This window comes from Ovis aries, chromosome 2 (genome assembly GCF_016772045.2).
Source record: "Ovis aries strain OAR_USU_Benz2616 breed Rambouillet chromosome 2, ARS-UI_Ramb_v3.0, whole genome shotgun sequence".
NCBI classification, from domain to species: Eukaryota; Metazoa; Chordata; class Mammalia; order Artiodactyla; family Bovidae; genus Ovis; species Ovis aries.
The window spans coordinates 239,840,568-239,861,472 of record NC_056055.1 but is presented as its reverse complement, the minus strand read 5'-3'; the positions used below and the strand labels follow the sequence as shown (position 1 = coordinate 239,861,472).

Below are 20,905 nucleotides of genomic sequence, written 5' to 3'. Positions count from 1 at the left end.
AGGCCTAGCTGACCCCTAGCTCCCTAAGCCTCCTCCTGCAACACAGGGCCCAGGCCCAGCTGCCAGTACCTGCGTGTGGATCTCCTCGTTGATAGAACGCTTCGTTTCTTGCTTTTTCTTCACAGCCAGCAGGTCTACCAGGGGCCGAATGGTCATGCCCTGGGGGGGGCGGGGGTGTGTGTCAGGCACTCCAGTTCTGCCACCCTGGCAGGGAGGCCACAGAGGTCCTCCAACCTAAGGTCCCTGAGCCTGGGATGCCCTTTGCTCTGACGTCCCCAATCTCCCAACATCCAAGCTTCGCTTATATTAAGCCCACTTACTCCTGAAGACATGGCCAGGGGGTTCACATCCAGCCAAGGGACTCACACACAGGCCAGCTAGCCCGGGCCAGAGTTCAAGTGTGAGCTCCACCACAAATCCGCTGTCACTTAACAGGGAAGACCACCTCTGCTCCGGCCCCCTTGCAGGTTTTTGACCCAGAAGGACCCAGTAAGGACAGCAGTAGCTAATCTAACTGCACACTTGTCAAGTGCCAGGGCCAGTGGTGTTTTCACTAGAATTAGCATTTCAATACCTGCAATGACCCCTTCCTTGTCCCCATTGTACAGATGAGGAAACTGAGACTGAGAGAGGTCAAGTAACTCCCTAAGGTCTCACAGAAGTAGTAAAGCTGGATTCAAACTCAGGCAGGGGGGTCCCTACCTCAATGCTGCGTTCATTAAAAACTGGCTTAGTAAACCAACTGCAAAATAAGGTGATAAAATATTTTGGAAGACGGAAGCAGGGCAAGATGATCAAAGAGGCAGCCTCTTCTCCTTTTAAAAGACAGAAGACAAGTCCAGCCCCAGGAAGTTTGCTCTACACTGTGCTCTCTGGAGAACGCAATGATGTTTCCCACTGAGGGCTTGTCTAGGGTTATGATCCAGGAAACATGGAGCAAACACACAGATGAAGTGTTTCTCACTTGCCCAAAGTCACGGGTCAGATAACGAGAAATGGTTTACATCATCTCAAGCTGGGCTCCCTCAGGGACTCCAGGGGTGGGTGAGGTTCTCAGCTAAGCCTGAGTCGTTCAAATGCACAGAAATCACAGCCAGCAGCTGGAAGGACTCTTCAGGATCAGCTGGTCCAGTCCCCTCACTTCACAGATAGGGATCTGAGACCCAGAGATGGGAGGAGAATCTTTCCAGGCTCACACTGACAGCAGCAGAGCTCTGGCTAACGACTTCGGACGGTGCCGCTCAGGGGCCGTTTCGCCTTTCCAGCCCCCGTGCTGCGCTACTGCCCCCATTTGACTGATGTGGAAACTGAGACCCTAAGAGAATAAACCACTTCCCCAAATCCCTACCGTGAGCTTCATGGTCCTGCTGACTGGACACACTCCTCTCAGCACTACCTGGGCTCCTGACTGAGCTGGGCAGCATCACTCCACAGTGATGCGTGACCAGGCTCTTCCTTTGCAACTGAGCACACCGAGGCCCGGAAAGGCGGGGACTTGTCCAGGGCTGCACGAGGCGCTGCTAGAGCTGGAACTACAACCCATGCTGCCCGCTGCCCTCCTAGCCCCGCTCCGGCATGCGCTTCCTCTTTCCTGGCAGGGTCAGGGTCCCCAGGCAGGGCTGCTCTGCCCTGTCCAGCACCTGCACAAAGACGGTGAAAAAGATGACGGTGATGATGGCCGTGAGGAACAGGTCACACATAGGGAAGTGCTTCTTGTCCAGGAGGTAGCCCAGGGAGAAGGCGATGGCCCCTCGCAGGCCCCCGTAGGCGATGATGAACTGGTCCTTGGGGGTCAACTTCACGATGCGGAACTTGTTGATGAACCAGGTCAGGCCCAGCACGCCTGCCAGGGAGGGGAAGCAAGGGGTCAGACTGTCCTAGCCCCTCACGCCTTCTGCAGCTGGGAGATTTTCTGTTTGGAGGAAGCCTCCACTGGTAAACCCGCCCAGCTAATTCATATCTCAGGTCCCTCAGTCCAAGGTGCTCCTAATCCCTCAGTCCGAGAGTTGGGTGGATCTTTAAGGGAGGTCCCTCACCTGTATATACTTTAGAGACATTACAGAGGCCTCCAGGGGCTGGGGGGCAGAAGGGTACCAGGAAAAGAGATGAGACAAGACTGGCTACAAGTTGATACCTATTAAATATGATAGGTACACGGGGCCTACTTTTCTATGTGTTTGAAATTTTCTGTAATAAAAAGTTGTTTTAAAATGCTAGGGCTTCCCTGGCGGTCCAGTGGTTAAGACTCCATGCTTGCACTGCAGGGAGCACGGGTTCGATTCTTGGTTGAGGAACTAAGAGCGCACCTGCAGCATGGCCAGGGCGGGTGGGGAATTGCAGAGGCAGGTCGGAGTCCAGTCTCAACCCCACAGCCCCAGAATCTCCAGAGGATGAGGCCCAGGATGAAAGGGTTTTTAAGACAGCACAGCAAGTTAAGTGCCACACCCAGACCTAAACTCAGAGAGGAGATGAGATCCATGGGCAGAAGCCACATGGTCACTGAGGTAACGTGCATCCAGAAGGTGAGGCAGCTGCCCAAGGGCCTGAGGCCTGGTGCCCAGCGGTGCCCAGGTGTGCCCCGGGGCTGGTAGCAGCAGTTGGGAGGCTCTGCAGCAGACTCCGCAAGTGCCAAAGTCACGCGTGGGAAGAGGCAGTGCAAAGACCACAAACCTGAACACAGATCTGGCCCTGGGGGCCTCAGTCCCCTCCTCAGATACTGACTGGCTCAGAGTCCCAGGGTTGCTGAGGCCTCTTCCACGTGCACACCATGGCTGTTTCCCCCGGGAGGGCGGCCCTCTATCCCCTCCAGGGCTCATAAGGGCCTCAGCGCTGCAGGGAGCGGGAATGGGGAGGCCCCCGTCCTGCAGGGGCGCTGGGAGCAGCCTGGAGTCAAGCCTGCCACCTCCACACACAGCGTGCACCTAGCTGCCACACGCACACACCCCCTGCCACGCGCACACCCCTCTCCGGGCCCGGCCCCTCACCCAGCACTCGGGCGATGAGGCAGAAGAGCAGGGTGCTGATAACAAACGTCCAGTTCCAGTGGTGCGAGCCGGCCACGGTGGAGACGCCCAGGAAGATGAAGATGAGGGTTTCGCTGACGCTGCTCCACATCTTGAGGAAATACTTGATGGTCGTGTGGGACTTGTGGGAGATGTTGGCCTCCACGTAGGGGCGCATCACCACGCCCGAGGCAATGAGTCTGGGGGTCAGGGGAGGAAAGAGCGGGCAGCGGGGTTCAGAGTTGAGTCGCACCCTCCCAGGGCGCCTCCAGAGACAGGGAGGCAGGCAGGGGCCGGGCGCCTGAGCTCCTCTCACGGGTCAGACGCCTCTGCCGGCTTCCAACCCCTGTTCTCAACACTCTCAGCCAACCCTGCAGACACGGATGAATTCTGGCATTTTCCAGATGAGAGATCTGAGACGTGCAGAAATGAAGTCACCTGCCCATGGTCACACTGCCACAGAGTGGCAGAGCTAAGACACGAACAAAAGAAGTTCTGCCCAGCTCCTAAGCCTGGGCCTTTTCCCCGAGGCCCCGTGGCCTCTCCACCTGACAGGGGTCACGCCTCTGGCCACAGGTTTATCCCCACCAGAGTGTGGTGTCCCCGCAGGAAGCCCTCCCAGCCTGGCGCCCACACTCGGGCTCCACTCCGACTGGCCCAGCCTCCTCATTGTTACCGCCATCCCCGTCCCCTAATCCAGCCTTGGCACTTCCAGTGACTTCCCCTAGCGGAGCACCTTGACACCTCACGGCTTTCCCGCTCCCCCTCTACCATCCAACCCCAACTGCAAGAAGCAGCTGGGGCCTCAGGACTCCCGCCTCAAGGGAAGCCCTGAGCACCCTCGCTAGGGCTGCTGAAGGGAGCAGCGGGTGCGAGTGCCTGCGTCCGGAGACCGCCAAGGTACTCCCTTTGTAACAAGAGAATAAAAGAAATAGCTAGGCTAAGGCTTTCCAGAACCTTAAACTCCGTGCTTCTGGGCAGTCCTGAGATTTGAAGCCTGGATCCGGGGGGCTGGGCCCTGGGGAGCTCCCTTTGACCCTCCAAGCCCGGGGGAATCTGAGTTGGCGCCCCCCCCCCCCACGCCACGCCCAGACTCACGCCATGATGCCCGACAGGTGGAAGAGCTCGGCCGACAGGTAGGCCATGTAGCTGTAGAGGAAGACGAAGAGCGGCTCGATGACGCGGATGTGGGAGGTGAAGCGGGAGGTGAAGGCTGCGATGACCCCGTAGACCACGCCCACGAACACCCCACCCAGGGACACCACGAAGAAGCTCAGGAAGCCGAGGATGATGTCCACGATGCCCACCCGGTCGTAGTTGGCAAACTCCTCAAAGAGGTGATACAGGACCTGGGAAGGGTGTGCAGGCTGGTTGGCAGGCGGGTGGGCATCCTGCCCTGTGGCTCCTGGGGGTCACCCAGGGTGGGGCCCTGCCCCATGGCTCCTGGGGTTCACCCAGGGCGATTCTGTCCCCTCTGTTGACCACAGCCAAGAGGTGGCAGAGGAGTCTGGGGGCCAGAGGGTCTTTGGGCCTGCAGCGGGCTGTGCAGAAAAAGAGCCCAGCTCTGCAGCCAAACCACCTGGGTTAAAATTCTGACTCTGCTGCTCCCCAGCTGTACACATGGGGCAAATGACTCAACCTCCCTGTGCTTCAGTTTTCCTGTCCAGAAAATGGGGGCAATAGTACCAACCTCATAGGGCTACTGTGAGATTTAATTAGTTAATGAAAGCAAATTGCCTATCACAGCATTAGCTGCTATTCACCAAGCTCATCATGCACGCCCCTGCCTGGATTTTGGTCTTTCCTTTAGCACAAAGCTGGGAAAATTCAGATAATGAACTAGACTAGGACTTCTTAACTGCTGAAGCTTTCTAAAAATACACTCGGCCAGCCCATACTCCACTTGGATTGTCTGGAAGTGGGACCCAGAAATCTTTGTTCAACAAGGCCCCCAGGGGGTTGCAATGAACCACCGAGTTCAGGCACTATGGAACCAGAGGCTCTCCACGGCTTCCCCACCTCTGGGCTGGGGAAATAAACGGTCATTGTAACACCACCATCAGACTTTAAGTGGCACTTCATACACTGTAAAGCCCTTTGATTATGGTCATCCTGTTTGCCACACAACAGCCTCATGAGGTAGGCAGGCTAAAGATGCTTGTTCCCTTGCTAAACTAAAGCTCAGAATGGTGAAATGATGTGCCAGAAGACCCCCCACCCCCCGGAACCCCCGCCCAGGAGCAACAGCACTGGGCCCAGAGCTTGGTCCCTGCCAGCAGTGGATGGGCCTCCCTGGGGATCCAGCTTTGAGTTTCTATCTGCCTCCTCTTAGGTGCTGGTTGCCTGGCCTGCTCCTAGACAGCTCTGCCCGGAAACCAGCTGGGGAGTGTCCAGGCTGAAGGAACGCAGAGGCAGTGGGGAAGAAGACCTGTGGATCCCCGAGACAGACCCTCCAAAGCCCCCAGTACCTGGGCCACACTTGGAAGCAGGGCACCTTTGCTCCAGGGCCAAGGCCTGAGGCCACACAGCTTGGGGAAGCCTTCAGCCCTACCATCTGGGTAATGGGGCATTCACACCCATGCCTAGAGTTCTAGAAAGGGCCCGACTTGGGCCAGGCAGGGCGGGGAGATGCCAAGCACTGGCCGGTCTCCCGTGTGCCTGGACACAGCCGTCTGGGAGACGGGGCAGGGCTCTGGCAGTGCGTTCTCAGCCCTGGGCTACCTAAACCTACTCCTGGCCTGAGGACATGCTCAGGTCCCTAAAGAGCACTGCCTGGAACAATGGGGCAGGTACAGAGGGCAAGGTCCTCATTTCTGGCCTGGCACCACTGTCACTGGGACTACAGAGGCAGAGTGGCATAGTGCTAAGCATCTGGACTCTGGGCTCAAGACTATGTAGATCTGAACCCCAGTTATATCATTTATCAGCTACTATGATCTTGGACGAGTTCCTTAATCTCCCAGTGCCTCAGTTCCCTCACCCGAAAAACTGGGAAAAATCACCATGCTAACCTCATGGAGTCTGTGCAGATTAGCTGAGACCATACATGATCAGACAGGAAGCACGCAGTGAACACGAGCAATGACTACCACCACTGCCCCTGTCTCGGGGAGGCATGGCCACGGGCCCACGGTGGCCAGACGGGGGTTTCCACTCTTGCAGCCACGCCCCACTGTTCCCCAAGAGTGCCAGCCTGAACCCCAACATACACCCAGATCCTCTGGGGAGGGCTTCGTCTCTGGCACCCACTGCTTTTGCAGATATGAGTGAGTGTGACTCCCGTCAGAGCCCCGGGTGGACGGCAGGCTCAGGACAACGGTCCCTGCTCCAGATGAGGAAACAGGCCTGCGTGGCAGCCATAGGCAAGGGCGGGTGCCCGAGGAGACAGGACAGATGGGCCAGCCCGTGGTTGCCCTGGCTTCACGAGGAGCTGACAGGGGCGCCAGGGGAAGGAGAGGGAGAGGAAGCCGAGGCTGTTGGCAGGCGACCACTACTGTCGGTAGCTTCTTTGAGGTGCAGCTTCCTGAGCGGCTGGGAGTGAAGCGGGAGTGCATGTGTGAGCGTGCACAGGGCGTGCACATGGGTCCATGAGTTTTCCTGTGTGGGCAGCTGCTCTCTGAGGGGTCCAGCCAGGAGGGGGATGTAGGTGTTTGCACAACACAACACGAGTGTGCACATACACGTACCTGCTTCCTGAGGAAGCCGGCTGGCAGGAAGGGTATGTGGAAACATACACAGCCTTGCCACGTGCAGACCCTGCGGTGGGGGTGTCTGTCCTCACTAGACCCGGGAGGAACGCACTAACTACTCTGCCACATCCCAGCTGTCAAAGGTGAAGCCCAGAGAGGTACCGTCACATGCCTAAGGTCACACAGTAAGCAAGTGGCCAACCCAGACTGACCCACTTTACTTGCCACCTTCTGGAGGTTTTAGAGACAAGGTTCCTTTCCACGAATGCTGCCCCCGAACTCTGCACAAATTAAACTCTAACTTAGGACATGTGTGTGTGTGTGTGAGTGTGTGTACGCATGCGTGCTCAGTCATGTCCAACTCTTTGGCTGTAGCCTACCAAGCTTCTCTGTCCATGGGATTTCCCAGGCAAGAATACTGGTGTGGGTTCCTCCTCCAGGGGATCTTCTCAACCCAGGGACTGAACCTGCATTTCCTGCATTGGCAGGTGGGTTCTTTACCACTGAGCCACCTGGGAAGCCTTAGCTTAAGACACAGCTACCAAGAAAGCTAAAATGCCCCTCAGAGACTAACTGGTCTATAAAGGGTAAACTGAGGTACAAAGAGGATAAGTCATTTAATCAAGATCACATCAGAGTGCATCAGGGACAGAGTCGGTCAGGCCCGGTCAGGCCAAGAGCTCAGGGCCTGCAGTCAGATAGACCTGGCTTGCAATTTCAGTTCTATCTATTCTACTGAGTTATTTAACCTCTTTAAGCTTTACTCTTTCTCTGCAAAGTGAGACTAAGAAGCACCTCTTAACGTAGTCAGGAGGATAACTGAGATAATCCCTGCCGGTGCCCAGCACGATGGCCACACATAGCAAGCAGGACTGGACACTTGCTGTCTTACTATCATGAGCGGGGGGATGTGGGATTCTCTCTGGACCTGGACTTGGGTCTGGTTCTTGCGTGCCCCGGGGCGTGGTCCCTGCCTCTCACCACAGTGACGGCGTCATTGAGCAGGGACTCCCCAAACACAAGGATGTGGAGCAGCTCGTTGATGTGAATCTCCTCGAAGACGGCCAGCACGGCCACAGGGTCCACGGCCGAGATGATGCTGCCGAACAGCAGGTTCTCCAGGAGGCCGATGTTGTTGATCTGCTCGCCACCCACCAGGCACACGGCGTACATGAGGCCGCCCAGGAAGAAGGCGTTCCACAGCGTGCCCACCACGGCGAAGATCAGGATGGTGCCCAGGTTCTCCGTGAACTGCCGCAGTGGCAGGAAGTAGCCGGCATCCAGGATGATGGGTGGCAGCAGGAAGAGGAAGAAGACTTCCGACTGCAGGATGGGGGGCGTCTCGCCCACGCCCTTGATCAGACCCCCCACCAGCAACCCCACCACAATCAGCAGGCAGCTCTCCGGGACGATGCTTGAGATGGTGGGGATCACGTGGAAACCTGCAGAGGGTGAGATAACGGAAGGCCGTGGGCTTGAGGGGAGCCAGGAGAACAGAACAGAGCTGGGGCTGAAGGCTGGGGTAGGACCAAGAGGGACTCAGGCTTGGTTTTAGGGGGCTGCTCTGTTAACTCTCTGAGCCTCAGCCTCCTCGCCTAGAGCTGATAACTCCAGCCTCACAGGCTAATATAACGCAGTTATGGATTATGTTTATACATAACTAAGTGATGTGTAAATTACCTGATGATGTTGTTGAAGTGCTCTTTTCAAAGGACATACAGATGCTCCCTGTCACTGTCATAAAGTAGGAGAAAGAAGCAGGTCTCCAGAAAGCAGAAATTATACACTGATTACCGAGGCTCCAAGTACCACTCAGTTCCCTGACTGCCCCGTCTGCCCAGGTTAGGGTAGGGGTCCTTCTCTGGTGCCTTCCCCTCTCACAACTCCAATCTGCAATCCTGAGGGCATTACCTAACACCTGAACCCAAGTCATCTGTTCAGGCACAAGTTCACGGAGACGGATATAAGCTCAAGACCAGGCATAACAATCGAAAAATTCTGTCTAAGGGAAGACATCCAGTTCCCCATCACAGAGGCACTGAAGCAAAAGGCAGACAATGGCTGGTGGAGAAGTGACACAGGAGACAGGAAGGAGCACAGAGGAATCAAAGACTATGAGCGCAGGAAGGAACCTGGGGATCATACTGCCTGGGGCCTGCAAACGTGCAGCACGCACGCAGCGACTTCCAATCCCAGCTTCGCGTGCTTTCCTGCTGCGCCCAGAGAGATGCTCAGGAAGCCGACAGCAATCAATGGGTTCTGCGCGTGAGACAAAACCTGTTTGCCATCCTGTTTCTCACCCAATTCCACCCACTTTAAAGAAGGGGCAACTGAAGCTCAGGGAGGGGAAGGGACTCACCCAAGGTCACACAGCTCATCAGCATTAGAACCAGGACAGAACCCAGGTCTGACTTCACCAGCTTCTATCAAACTCCTCCTTCTTTAAATCACCCCCTCCTTTCTCCCCATTCAGGTGAAAATGCCCCTCTGCCTGAGACTCACCAGCTGTCTCCCCAAGCCAGGTCCTGGCCAGCAGCAGCAGCAGGCCACCCTCTGCAGCCGGCCCCCTTGGTTCCAAACCCCGAGCTGGGAAGCGGCAAAAATCCCTTTCAGAGAGGGCCCCTCTCAATGCCAGCTCCGCCCCCAAGCTGCTCATGGGTCTCTGGTTTGTTTTGGGTGGGGAGGTGGGTGGAGAAGACCTGGGACATAACCCCCAAGGTCCGCTTGGTTAGGATGGCCTGCTTGCCACTTTGCTCGAGGTGGAAGCTCTTGCTCTCCTCCCCTGCTTAGCTTGTAAACTCTGCAGGCAGATTCCATCTCTGTTTATGATTACGTCCCCAGGGTTGGGGATACAGGAGGTGCTCAACAAGCATCTACTGATTGAAAAATGCAAAGGGCTTGGCCAGGACCCACATGAATCTCTATAACCTATCTGGCCAGGCCTCTTCTCTCTTTACCCCTGGAGAAGCTTGGGAAGGAAGAGGAACATCCCTCCCCAGGCCCAGAGCCCTCCTGCTCTCAGGTACTGATCTGGGTGGTGCCAGCTACAAGTCAGGACTCAGTATACCATCCAGGCCCAGAGCCAAGCACCTAGGGCCTGGATGTCACAGGGCCAAGCACCCAGGAGATATAATCGAATCATGTTGGAAAAAAAACACATCTCCATCCTAGGCCAGGAGACTTCAAAACCGACCTGACCAAGAGTCACCGCTTTTAGGACTTCCCTGGTGATCCAGAGGTTAAGACTCTGCTTCCAGCCCAGGGGGCGTGGGTTCAATCTCTGGTCAGTGAACTGAGATTTCCATGCCGGGTGGTAAGGCCAAAAGAAAGTCACCACTCTCGCTGAGAAGTGCACTCCTCTTACCCTGCCATGCCCGTCCGTCTTTGACTGTCTGTCAGTAACGCTCAGGGTTCATGTAGCTGGTACACTGCGAAGGGCTAAGTCAGGCTGAGTCCAAGTCTCCCTTGCTCTAAAGATTAAAGTCCAAACTTCCAGCATGCCCTTCATCATCAGGTCTTGCTCATGTCTCATGATCCCTGCTTTTTTTTCTTTTTTTGACCTTGCCATGCATCTTGTAGGATCTTAGTTCCCTGACCAGGGATTGAACCCAGGCCCACACAGTGAAAGCACTGAATCCTAACAACTGGTCCCCCAGGGAATTCCCCCCACTGCCTATTCTTATGTTTCAACCTTGACAAACTCCTTCCAATTCGCTCAAGTGAGGTACACCCTCTTTGAGGCCTGCAGAACTCTGCCTAGTCCAGTCTGCCTGACCAGAACACTGTTCCTCTACCCACACTGTATGTGGCTGACACCATATCCTTCTGCCTGTCTCCTCTTCCAGGAAGCATTCCCTGACCACCCCTGCCTGCCTGGGCTAGAGCAGGAGTCCTCTGGGGTGTCCCCCATCATAACCTTTGACTCACAGTCATGACCTGGATTTCTCTTTCTCCCCGACACCCAGTGAGGTCAGACAGCGCAGGCAGAAGCAGTGAAAGGGGACAATGGCACCACACCCGGGACCCATATCTGCCTTGAGGGAAGACAAGACAGCATGGGGTTTGGGGGAGCCAAACCCAGCCAGCCTTCCTCAATGCCCGACCCCCACCCCAGAAGCTGAGCAACAAGAGCTGCCACAGGGGTAAGCAGAGTCTAAAGAGGCAGCCCAGGGCAAGTGGAGGACAGTGTTGACCTCTACCTGGACTGCTGGGCTTTAAATTGCCTCACCACCCTCTATGCCATCCATCCAATCCACAGAGTTTTCCTGACTGCAGGAATGCCAGGCAATGCACCAGAGACCAGGAGGCCTCAGCCCACTGGGGGAGCAGAGGGATGATTGTGTGTGTGTGTGTAACACTCCAAGAGCAATAACATGAAGGACACTCCTTACTGCTAAAGGTGCACCGGGAGCCAGGCACACACCACATCTTTAGTCCTCACAGTGCCTAGCCCTGTGGGATAGTTATTGTTCCCACTTTGCAGAAGAGAAAGTTGAGGTTTGGCAAGGTTCAGTAGCCTCCCCAGAGGGCAGGGGAGGAGCTCGACTCTAGCTCAGAGCATCTCACTTCTTCAAGTGAGTTGGTCCTCACAGTACCTGGGGCTGGTGCCCTGTCCCCAGAGCAGAACCGGCCCCCAGGCCTTCCTGTGTCAGCCCTGCCTCTCAGGGAGCAGAATCCCTGGCCCTGACGGGCAAGGGGAGGGGAGGGGAGGAAAGTCTGGGATTCACCTGGCTCCTGGCCTGCGGGTAGGCTGCACATTACTGGAAAGCGACTTCTGGCGAAGGGCGGATTCTGTCATCAGGCAAAGCGGAAGAGGGCCTGATGGCCTGTTCTGACTTGTCCCTCTCCCAAGGCCCTGACTCCACCCGTTGTCCCCGCCCTGCACCCTGGGAACTAAGTGAAGTGACAGGGGGACAGTTGGGCCTCTGGGCCCTTGACCAAGACCCAGCATTGAGGCAGGACCCCAAGGTGCCATGAAAGGAGGCAAAACTTCTAGGCCTGAACTTGTGACAGTGGTGATGTCACCAGGATGGAATCAGGGGTGGGGCAGAGGCCACCAGACTCAGACCCAAGCCGTGAGAGCCGACACGGACCTCAGAAGCCACCTAGATCCTCCATCACACGGTTGGGGAAACTGAGACGCAAAGAAGGGTGGCAATCTGTCAGGTCACTTTCAGTCCCCCCATGAGGACCCATGAAGCTGAAGTCCAGGGATCGCTTGAGCCACACGGCCTCCTGCTGGAGCCCCCAGACCTCCCAGAGCAAGGACGGGAGGAGAAGGTCTGGAATTCACCATCTCCGGGCCACGGGGCGAAACCGCTTACGCGGTTTGGGGCTGGCTTCCCTTTTTAGGTGAAGAAGTGGGGGCAGGGGAGTGGTGTTTCTCACTCTGTCCGGCGTGGGTGACAGCTGGGCAACTGGGGGCACACACATATACACACTCACTCTAGCTCTGACACACGCTCACTCTGCCCACTGTCTGACACACACACTCTCTCACATTCTCTCTCACGCACATTCCCCACGGTTTCACTCTCTGACACGCTCTCACACACAGACTCTGACCACACACTCGTTCTCTTACACACCCATGCACACAATCACCTACATTCTCGCTGTCTCTGACACGCACGCTCTAAGACATTCACGCTCACCCGCCCTCTCTGTCTTACAGACACACACACATACTCTTTGTCTGACACACACAGGTAAACTGAACCGGCACGCGACTCAACTGCAGACTGATGAGGGGCTCTTGGTCCCCGCAGCCTCTCTGTACTTCACTGTGAGAACGTTTTATTTACATCCCAGACCGTCCCCACCTGCTGAGACTGGGCGCCATGCAGCAGGCAGGCGAGACTGTCCCACGTCACCCTTGGTTGCCAGGGTGAAGGGATATCTCAACCCCACTGGCCACATCTCTCCCCTGGCCTGGCAGTCAGAGGGGAGTGCCAGGAAGAGGGGCCTCCCTGGCCTCCCAGAGCTGGGTCAGCAGGGACCCAGGGACACATGAGGGGCTCTACCGCCCTAGTTCCTGGCCTGAGGACTGCTCTGGGGCTGCAACTCGGCCAGGTCCCAAGGGATTCCTGGTTGCACAATGATTCCATGTCTTTAACTCCCTCTTCAACTGCCCCAGCAACCAGTCTCTGCTACAGTAATGAAAGGTGATCCCTCCCAGGGAGAGCCTGGCGCTCGACAGTTTACAGCAGCTTGCTCTGCTATGTCTAACTCACCCGCACCTCACCAGGCTCTGGGCCGTCACAGTCACCATCCCCCCATTTTAGAGATGAGGAAACTGAGGCACAGAAAGGTGAAGCAACTTGCCTGAAGTCCAGTGGCTAGCAACTGATTCAAATCCAGGCAGTCTGGTGCCACTCTGGGTTCTCAGCCACTTGCCACATTATCCCTGGTTTTATTCTTATTTTGTTTCTAAGGGGTGCATCAGAACCCAGGACTGAAGAGCCCCAAAGCGGTTCCCAGAGGGGACCGGAGGTGGTATATCTTTCCATGAGCTCTTCTCCAGGGAAGTCTTGCTGTGGCTGTTCTTCCGCTCAAGGAAAGACCTTAGGGAACCCTTCCATCTTCTCAGTTCCCAGTTAACTCAGCCAGAAGGGGGTTAGTCTTCTCCTAAACTCCTAGGGTAGGAGGAGAACCAGAGGGGCTCTGACTCTTCTCGAGTCAGATTTCTTCTCAGTGTGGATTCTTCCCAGCATCAAGTCAGCTCTGAGTTCCAGATGCAGCCGCTGCCTCAATAGGCTTTGCAGCCAGACCGGCAGAGACAAGACGCATGGCACTCACCACTCTGCCCTGTGTTACAAGCTGGATGGAGTCACTGACTTGTTCAGTGACTTTGGGCAAGTTACATCTCCTACCCTCAGTTTCCCCGTCCGTGTAAAAGCCTATTTCAGAAGGTTTCTGGAGCCCAAGAGGACCTAATAAGGGTAAAGAATGGCAAACACTACTGACCCTCAATGTCGGCAAAAAGTGGTTCTATTATTGTTATAATCTTCAAAACCAGGTTTAAACTAGGTTTAACATGAATCACTCTATGTTATCATGACCTGTTGCACTTGTCCATCATTTACGATGGACATCACTTTAAGCTCTGCAATGGTGTGAACTTTTTAAGTCATCTGGGTCTCCAGCTATCAGCATAGAGTGGGCATTAACTATTTATGAACTGAGACAAAACTGACTTTCAGATGTAAAGTGTGGGAAAGAGGAAGGAGATGGAAGAGACTCTGAGATTTCAAGAGTAGGTGATGCTCTCAGAGCAGGGATCCATCTGAATTAGGCTTTGAAGGATCAAGAGAAGTTTGCCAGAGAGAGAAGGAAGAAAAGAGCCATTCTAGGTCTGTATTACAAGTACCCCGCAAATGGATGTATGGATAATGGGAGGAATGAAAAACAAGGAAAGAAAAAGACAAATAGCAAGGCTGAATTCACCAAGCCTTTGCCAATATCCAAACGTGAGAACTGCCAAGATTAAATGAGATAGTGTATATAAAACACTTGGCACAGTTCCTGCTACACGTGTCTTTGAGTCTTGGTCCCTCCTGTCACTGGGGTGATGATGAGTGACCAGGGTAACTGTGTTTTAGAGCTTCTGGCCCACAGAAGACAATTTTTTAAAAATGTACCCACCCAGTGAGATCATAATTCACTTTAAGATATCATCTCTAGCACAGAGGAGAAAAACACTTACTGGACACTTAAGAGGGTTGGATACAAGACTTTCACATATCTCCTCTAATTTTATCTCATATCCTGACCCCCATTTAATAGATGCAGAAACCGAAGCTCAGCGAGGTGAAGGGACTTCCCCAAGGCTGCTGAGCTGGGAAGTGGCAGAGCCAGAATCAGAACCCAGGTCTCCCCATCACTAGTCTTTGTGGCAGGCTGCATCAATGACAACTAAGCCTGTGAGCATCAGAGGAAAGAGAAGTCAAGTCTGCAATGCGCCTCCCCTGCAAAACAGCCAAAAATAAATGTGTTCCAAGTACCTGGAGAGGAATCGTCCCCCACGCCGGGGGAGTCGGTCTCTGTCTGTGCCTTTCCCCATCATTCTTCCAAACGGCACCTCTATCTCTGTTTCAGTCCCCGTCTCAGGGAGACAGGGTCTGGGTGGGAACATCCAGCCTGGGTGGGAAATTAGCTAATAAATCAGCGCAGAACACAGCAGCATATGCTGGGCTCCCTGAGGCATAGGGAAAAGAGGACTCGGTCAGATCAAAAACGTGCGTTTCAGGCCCGGCTCTGCCCTTTAGTAATCAGGAGGCTTGGACAAAGCATGAGACCACAGACGGGCCTCGGTTTCCTTGTGTGTAGACAAGTGAGAATCAAGGCACTGGACACAGAAGCACCTTGTACCTTGTGATGTGGCAAACAAACTTCGGAGATGATCAATAAATGAGAAGGACAGAAATTCCAGTCCCTTATAATGAAAAGGACATGTTTTTTGGGTGTTAGTTCTAAAAGGTCTTGTAGGTCTTCATAGAACCGAAAAAGATCTTCACGACTAAGATAATCACGATGGTATGATCACTCACCTAGAGCCAGACATCCTGGAATGTGAAGTCAAGTGGGCCTTAGAAAGCATTACTAACAACAAAGCTAGTGGAGATGATGGAATTCCATTTGAGCTCTTTCAAATCCTGGAAGATGATGCTGTGAAAGTGCTGCACTCAATATGCCAGCAAATCTGAAAAACTCAGCAATGGCCCCAGGACTGGAAAAGGTCAGTTTTCATTCCAATCCCAAAGAAAGGCAATGCCAAAGAATGCACAAACTACCGCACAATTGCACTTATCTCACACGCTAGTAAAGTAATGCTCAAAATTCTCCAAGCCAGGCTTCAGCAATATGTGAACCGTGAACTTCCAGACGTTCAAGCTGGTTTTAGAAAAGGCAGAGGAACCAGGGATCAAGTTGCCAACATTCGCTGGATCATCGAAAAAGCAAGAGAGTTTTCCAGAAAAACATCTATTTCTGCTTTATTGACTATGCCAAAGCCTTTGACTGTATGGATCACAATCAACTGTGGAAAATTCTGAAAGAGATGGGAATACCGGACCACCTGACCTGCCTCTTGAGAAACCTATATGCAGGTCAGGAAGCAACAGTTAGAACTGGACATGGAACAACAGACTGATTCCAAATAGAAAAAGGAGTACGTCAAGGCTGTATATTGTCACCCTGCTTATTTAACTTATATGCAGAGTACATCATGAAAATCGCTGGGCTGGAAGAATCACAAGCTAGAATCAAGATTACCGGGAGAAATATCAATAACCTCAGATATGCAGATGACACCACCCTTATGGGAGAAAGTGAAGAGGAACTAAAAAGCCTCTTGATGAAAGTGAAAGTGGAGAGTGAAAAGTTGGCTTAAAGCTCAACATTCAGAAAATGAAGATCATGGCATCTGGTCCCATCACTTCATGGGAATAGATGGGGAAACAGTGGAAACAGTGTCAGACTTTATTTTTTTGGGCTTCAAAATCACTGCAGATGGTGACTACAGCCATGAAATTAAAAGACACTTACTCCTTGGAAGAAAAGTTATGACCAACCTAGATAGCATTCAAAAGCAGAGACATTACTTTGGTAACAAAGGTCCGTCTAGTCAAGGCTATGGTTTTTCCAGTGGTCATGTGTGGATGTGAGAGTTGGACTGTGAAGAAAGCTGAGTGCTGAAGAATTGATGCTTTTGAACTGTGGTGTTGGAAAAGACTCTTGAGAGTCCCTTGGACTGCAAGGAGATCCAACCAGTCCATTCTAAAGGAGATCAGCCCTGGGTGTTCTTTGGAAGGAATGATGCTAAAGCTGAAACTCCAGTACTTTGGCCATCTCATGCGAAGAGTTGACTCATTGGAAAAGACTCTGATGCTGGGAGGGATTGGGGGCAGGAGGAGAAGGGGATGACAGAGGATGAGATGGCTGGATGGCATCACTGACTCGATGGATGTTTGAGTGAACTCCAGGAGATGGTGATGGACAGGGAGGCCTGGTGTGCTGCGATTCATGGGGCCGCAAGGAGTCAGACACGACTGAGCGACTGAACTGAACTGAAGGACAGAAATGGGACGGTGGGGGCGGGGGGGGGGGGGGGTCAAGGAGACTTGAAAGCAATAAGCAGAAGGATGCTGTGACTGCCGGGCCCACCTAGAGGCCTGACAGGGGAGGCTGTGATCAGGATTCTGGGTCAGTTAATCCTTAGCCCTTAACCTCCCGTCCCGATCAACCCCTGTACTCCAGTTGCTGGAAGTCCCCAAATCCCAGCTCTGTGCACACAAAGGACAATCCTTCACTCTGAACTTCTACCCACCTTTCAAAACCTAGTGCGGGTGTCACCTCCTCTGGGAAGCCTTCCCTGAAAGCCCAGGCTGAGTCAGGCGCTCCTGCAAACTGAGGGGTGGGAGCTCTGTAGCTGGTGTTCTCGTCCCCTGGCAGCCCAGCACGAGGCCCGGGGCCCCACAAAAGTGATGCTCAGGATAAGTGAGTTAAGGGGATGATGGAAGCTTCCCAAAGGATGTGGGGTTGAAGTTGGGTCTGAAGGGCAGCGGGCTGATGGGGGAAGACTGAACAAAGGAACAGAGAGGGCGGCATCTGGAAAGCCTTCCGAGGACTCTGAGGCCTCCAATCAGCCTGGAAATGAGACTGGAAGTGAGGGAGGCGCTGGCACAGCTGGAGGCGGCAGGAATGCCAGGACCCGAGGCAAGGGACTAGAGCTGGCACTTCGGGGCTCAGAGGGACCCTTGACCCTCAGCCCTGGACCTGGCCTTGACCCAGGTTCTATTCCTGCCCTGCCTTTCACTCCCACCACATTCTCTGCGGGTCTCAAGACCCATTTTGGTACCCACCTCCACCCCACCCCCCTCACCCTGCACTGGGGCAGCACCTCCAGGGACCTAGCCCAGTCTCCCCAGTCACCGAAGCCCCCCGTAAACATGTGCTGAGCGAATTTCCCTCTGCAGCTTCTCCCCACCCCCACAGGAAAGGTGCTGGATGGAGCATGCCCACACAGGGAGGCGGAGGATGACTCACACGGGGCAGGGGAGGCAGGGACACGGACTGGGGACTGGCAGTAAACAGCCTGCGTGTGTTGACAAGATACAGAGCTCCAGCGGGCAGCGGGAGGCCTGGCGAAGGAGAGGCCTCCAGGCAGCCGGTCGGAGGGGGTGGGGTAGGACCTCAGGCTCCAAAGACTCTAGAGGCTGGTTTGGGTCCCTGATGGGGGGCCATGTGATACACACCAGCTACTTTTGGTTTTTTTCAAAATAGAAATATATTACTTTGGTGATTTTAAATGAAACCCATGGTCCTTTAAAACTTTTTTTTCCCCCCCAGGAAGTATATAAGTACATTAAGTCAAAGGAGAATTATCTGACATTGATCCTCCTCCTTCAATACCCAATCCACAATCCCCCTAACCCCAGAAACAGACAGATGTATAAACTTCCAAACTCTTCTGTATCTCTTAAGTTTTACATTTTTGTGCAGGGACTTCCCTGGCGGTCCAGTGGCTAACAATCTGTTCTGCAATGCAGGGGACACGGGTTTGGTTCCCGTCTGGGGAACTAAGATCCCACATGCCACAGGGCAACTAAGCCCGCGTGCCACAACTTAGAGAGGCTGCACGAGGCAACGAAAGGTCTCACATGACGCGACGAAAACGCCGTGTGCTGCAGCAAGGGCCAAGGCAGCCTGGCTAGATGAGCCTTTAGAGAAATGTTTGTGTAAATGGAATATTCCACACAGTGCGCTTTACTGGCTTCTATGGAGCAGAGACCGCACGAAACGCTGCAGCTTCCTGTTCAATTCTCTCAACAACCCCCCGGCAACAGGCATTATTACTGTCCCCATTTCAAGGTTAAGTAAAGCGAAGGCCGGAGAGATGGCCACTAATATGCCCCAAGGTCAGAGAGCCAGGGCTACAGAGCAGCATTTCAGACCCAGGTTGACCCCACCCTCCAGGCCCCATCCCTTGGCTGCCCCGACCCATGGATCAGCCTCACTGTGAGGATGGCCCTGCCTGTGCCGTCATGGACTGGATGTGCCGCACCAGTGGCATCGGGCTGAAGACTGCTTTCTTACACTCTGAGATCCTTCACTAAGAGCCCCAGGCAGGCTGTGCCTCTGTGCTGGCAGGGAGACCAGAGGGCCTCAGCTTCTGCCTTCTCCTGACCCCCTGGTACCACGGGCATCAGAAAAATCTGAGTCACACCCCTTGCAAAGGAGACCCTCTGGGCTCCCCGGATTTCAACTAAGGAGTGTGGAGGAGGGGAAAGCACAGGATGCTCGAGCTGGAAAAGAACCAGGGGTTAGTCTAGTTTCAAGCTACCGTCCCCTTCATCTCCTGATGCCCTAGGTATGCAGCTCCCCAGATGGGGCTCTGCCCTTCCCACCCATCCCCATGCCCAGGACCTCTCATGACTCCTGCCAGATGCTCTCAGGACTTAAAGACAGCAGCAGGAGCTCCAAGCACCAGTCTGCCCCATACCTGGGGTAGGGAAGAAAACAGGAGGCTTGGGGAGAGAAGTTCTATTTCCAGAAGGCTTCGAGCCCTGAGGAAACTGCGTTTTTCTTTTCTGTTCCTTTTCGTGGGGGTAGGGCGTAGTTTGCAAAATGCAAGCTTAAGAGAAAACTGAAATTGAGGATACCAAATATCTGTTGTTCTTAACAGTCCCAGTTGCAAGTCACTCAGCTTAGAAGCCTAACAATGAATTCAATCCTTTATATATAACTTGAACTTGCTCACAATGTCACCACACTCAGATAGAGAGAGGGGGAGTACAGAGAGATGGCGGCAGGAAAGCAACACAAAGAGAAATTCTACCATTTCCAGGACAACAGCTGTACAAAAGCAAGTCCAGGTGCCCCATTTTCAGCGGCCGCAGGGGAGGAGGGCGAGCTGCAAAGGGAGCCCAGGACTCCGGTGGGGCAGGCTGGCGAGGGGGCATCCAGGCCCCTTCTACCCCTCCTAGCTCGCTTGGCTAGAGTCCACTTGTGCTTCACAGCGTCTGGGGTGGTGATGAAGGAGGGAGACCAGGTACCCCTCAACTAGAGCATTTTGGTGACCTCTCAGAGCTGGGTGGGAGTGGGCCTGAGAAGATGGGGAAGAGTCCAGAAGGCGGGGGGGAATGGGGGAACCTGAGACCAGTGTGTCTGGGTGTGCATGGGGTGGACCTGCATGGTGACAAGGACACGGGAGCTGCACTGACCCCCCAAACCTGTTCTTCCAGAGGTCCCCACCTCCCCAGCATCACTCAGTCGCTCAGGCCCAGACCCTGGGATCATCCTGACTCCTTTCCTCCTCTCACAACCCACATCCAATCCAGTGGCAAACCTCACTCCCTTCTGGCCCTACTGGCTTCCTTGCTTTTTCTTGAGTGCAAACATGATCCCCCCCCCAGGGCCTTTGCACCTGTTAGCTCCTCTGCCCGAAACTGACTAGGTGAATGGCAGGTCCTCCTTTCTACCAGGTCCCATACTCTCCCTTCTCTCTGCTTAACCTGCTTTATCATCTTTAGAGCACTTAGCACTTCCTGACCGTCTGTATGCACTCACTGACGTCCCCGTGACCCAGAACGTGAGCTCCATCAGAGCAGACTGCTGCAACCTCTGTTGTGTCCCTGGCAGCTAGAGTTGTGTCTGGCAGGCCGTAGGCTCACCATCAGTATCTGCTCAATGGATGATGGTCTTCTGCCTCATGACCTGACAAGGCTGATGCGAGGACCACATGAGACCCAGACATGGGAGCCCGGAGCAGACCGAGAGAGTCTGCTCACACCACAGGGCTGGTTGGCCGTCTCCCTTCCAGATTGCTCTTCAAGGGCAGGGACCCTGTCCTACTCACTGCTGACTCTCCCTCACAGTACAGAGCCTGGCACCAGGCAAGCATCAAACTTCCTTGTTGAGTCTGCATGACTATCCAAGGGCACGATTCTTGTCCTAATCGAACCTAATCTTCAGTTTTGGCTCTAAGTGCGTGATCACTAAGTGCTAGCTGAACTGGCCTGAGCCTGAAGGAAGGGCTGGGGTTAGGGAGGCACAGGGAAGGCCTTCCAGGCAAAGCCCCGGTGTCCAGAAAGGCGGGACAGACGGAACGAGTGTGGTGTGGGTGGAGGGCTTCTACTGGGCACAATGAGAGTGAAGGCCGAGGAGGAAATAATCATCTGAAAAAGTGGTCATAAAGCAGCCTCTCCTCTGGTC

At 54.2% G+C, this 20,905-nt stretch overlaps 1 protein-coding gene across 2 annotated transcripts in view; it reads right to left on the bottom strand.

Moving 5' to 3' along the window:
- Window positions 1-20,905, bottom strand: part of SLC9A1 (solute carrier family 9 member A1) — a 52,551-nt gene that overhangs the window by 5,312 nt on the left and 26,334 nt on the right. For both annotated transcript variants that reach the window (XM_004005085.5, XM_027965457.2), the window contains exons 2-6: window positions 7,673-8,133; window positions 4,101-4,351; window positions 2,985-3,202; window positions 1,641-1,843; window positions 70-159 (exon numbers count right to left, since the gene is read on the bottom strand). In XM_004005085.5, coding sequence (XP_004005134.2) covers window positions 70-159; window positions 1,641-1,843; window positions 2,985-3,202; window positions 4,101-4,351; window positions 7,673-8,133 — 1,223 coding nt within the window. The remainder of the gene's footprint in view (window positions 1-69; window positions 160-1,640; window positions 1,844-2,984; window positions 3,203-4,100; window positions 4,352-7,672; window positions 8,134-20,905) is intronic.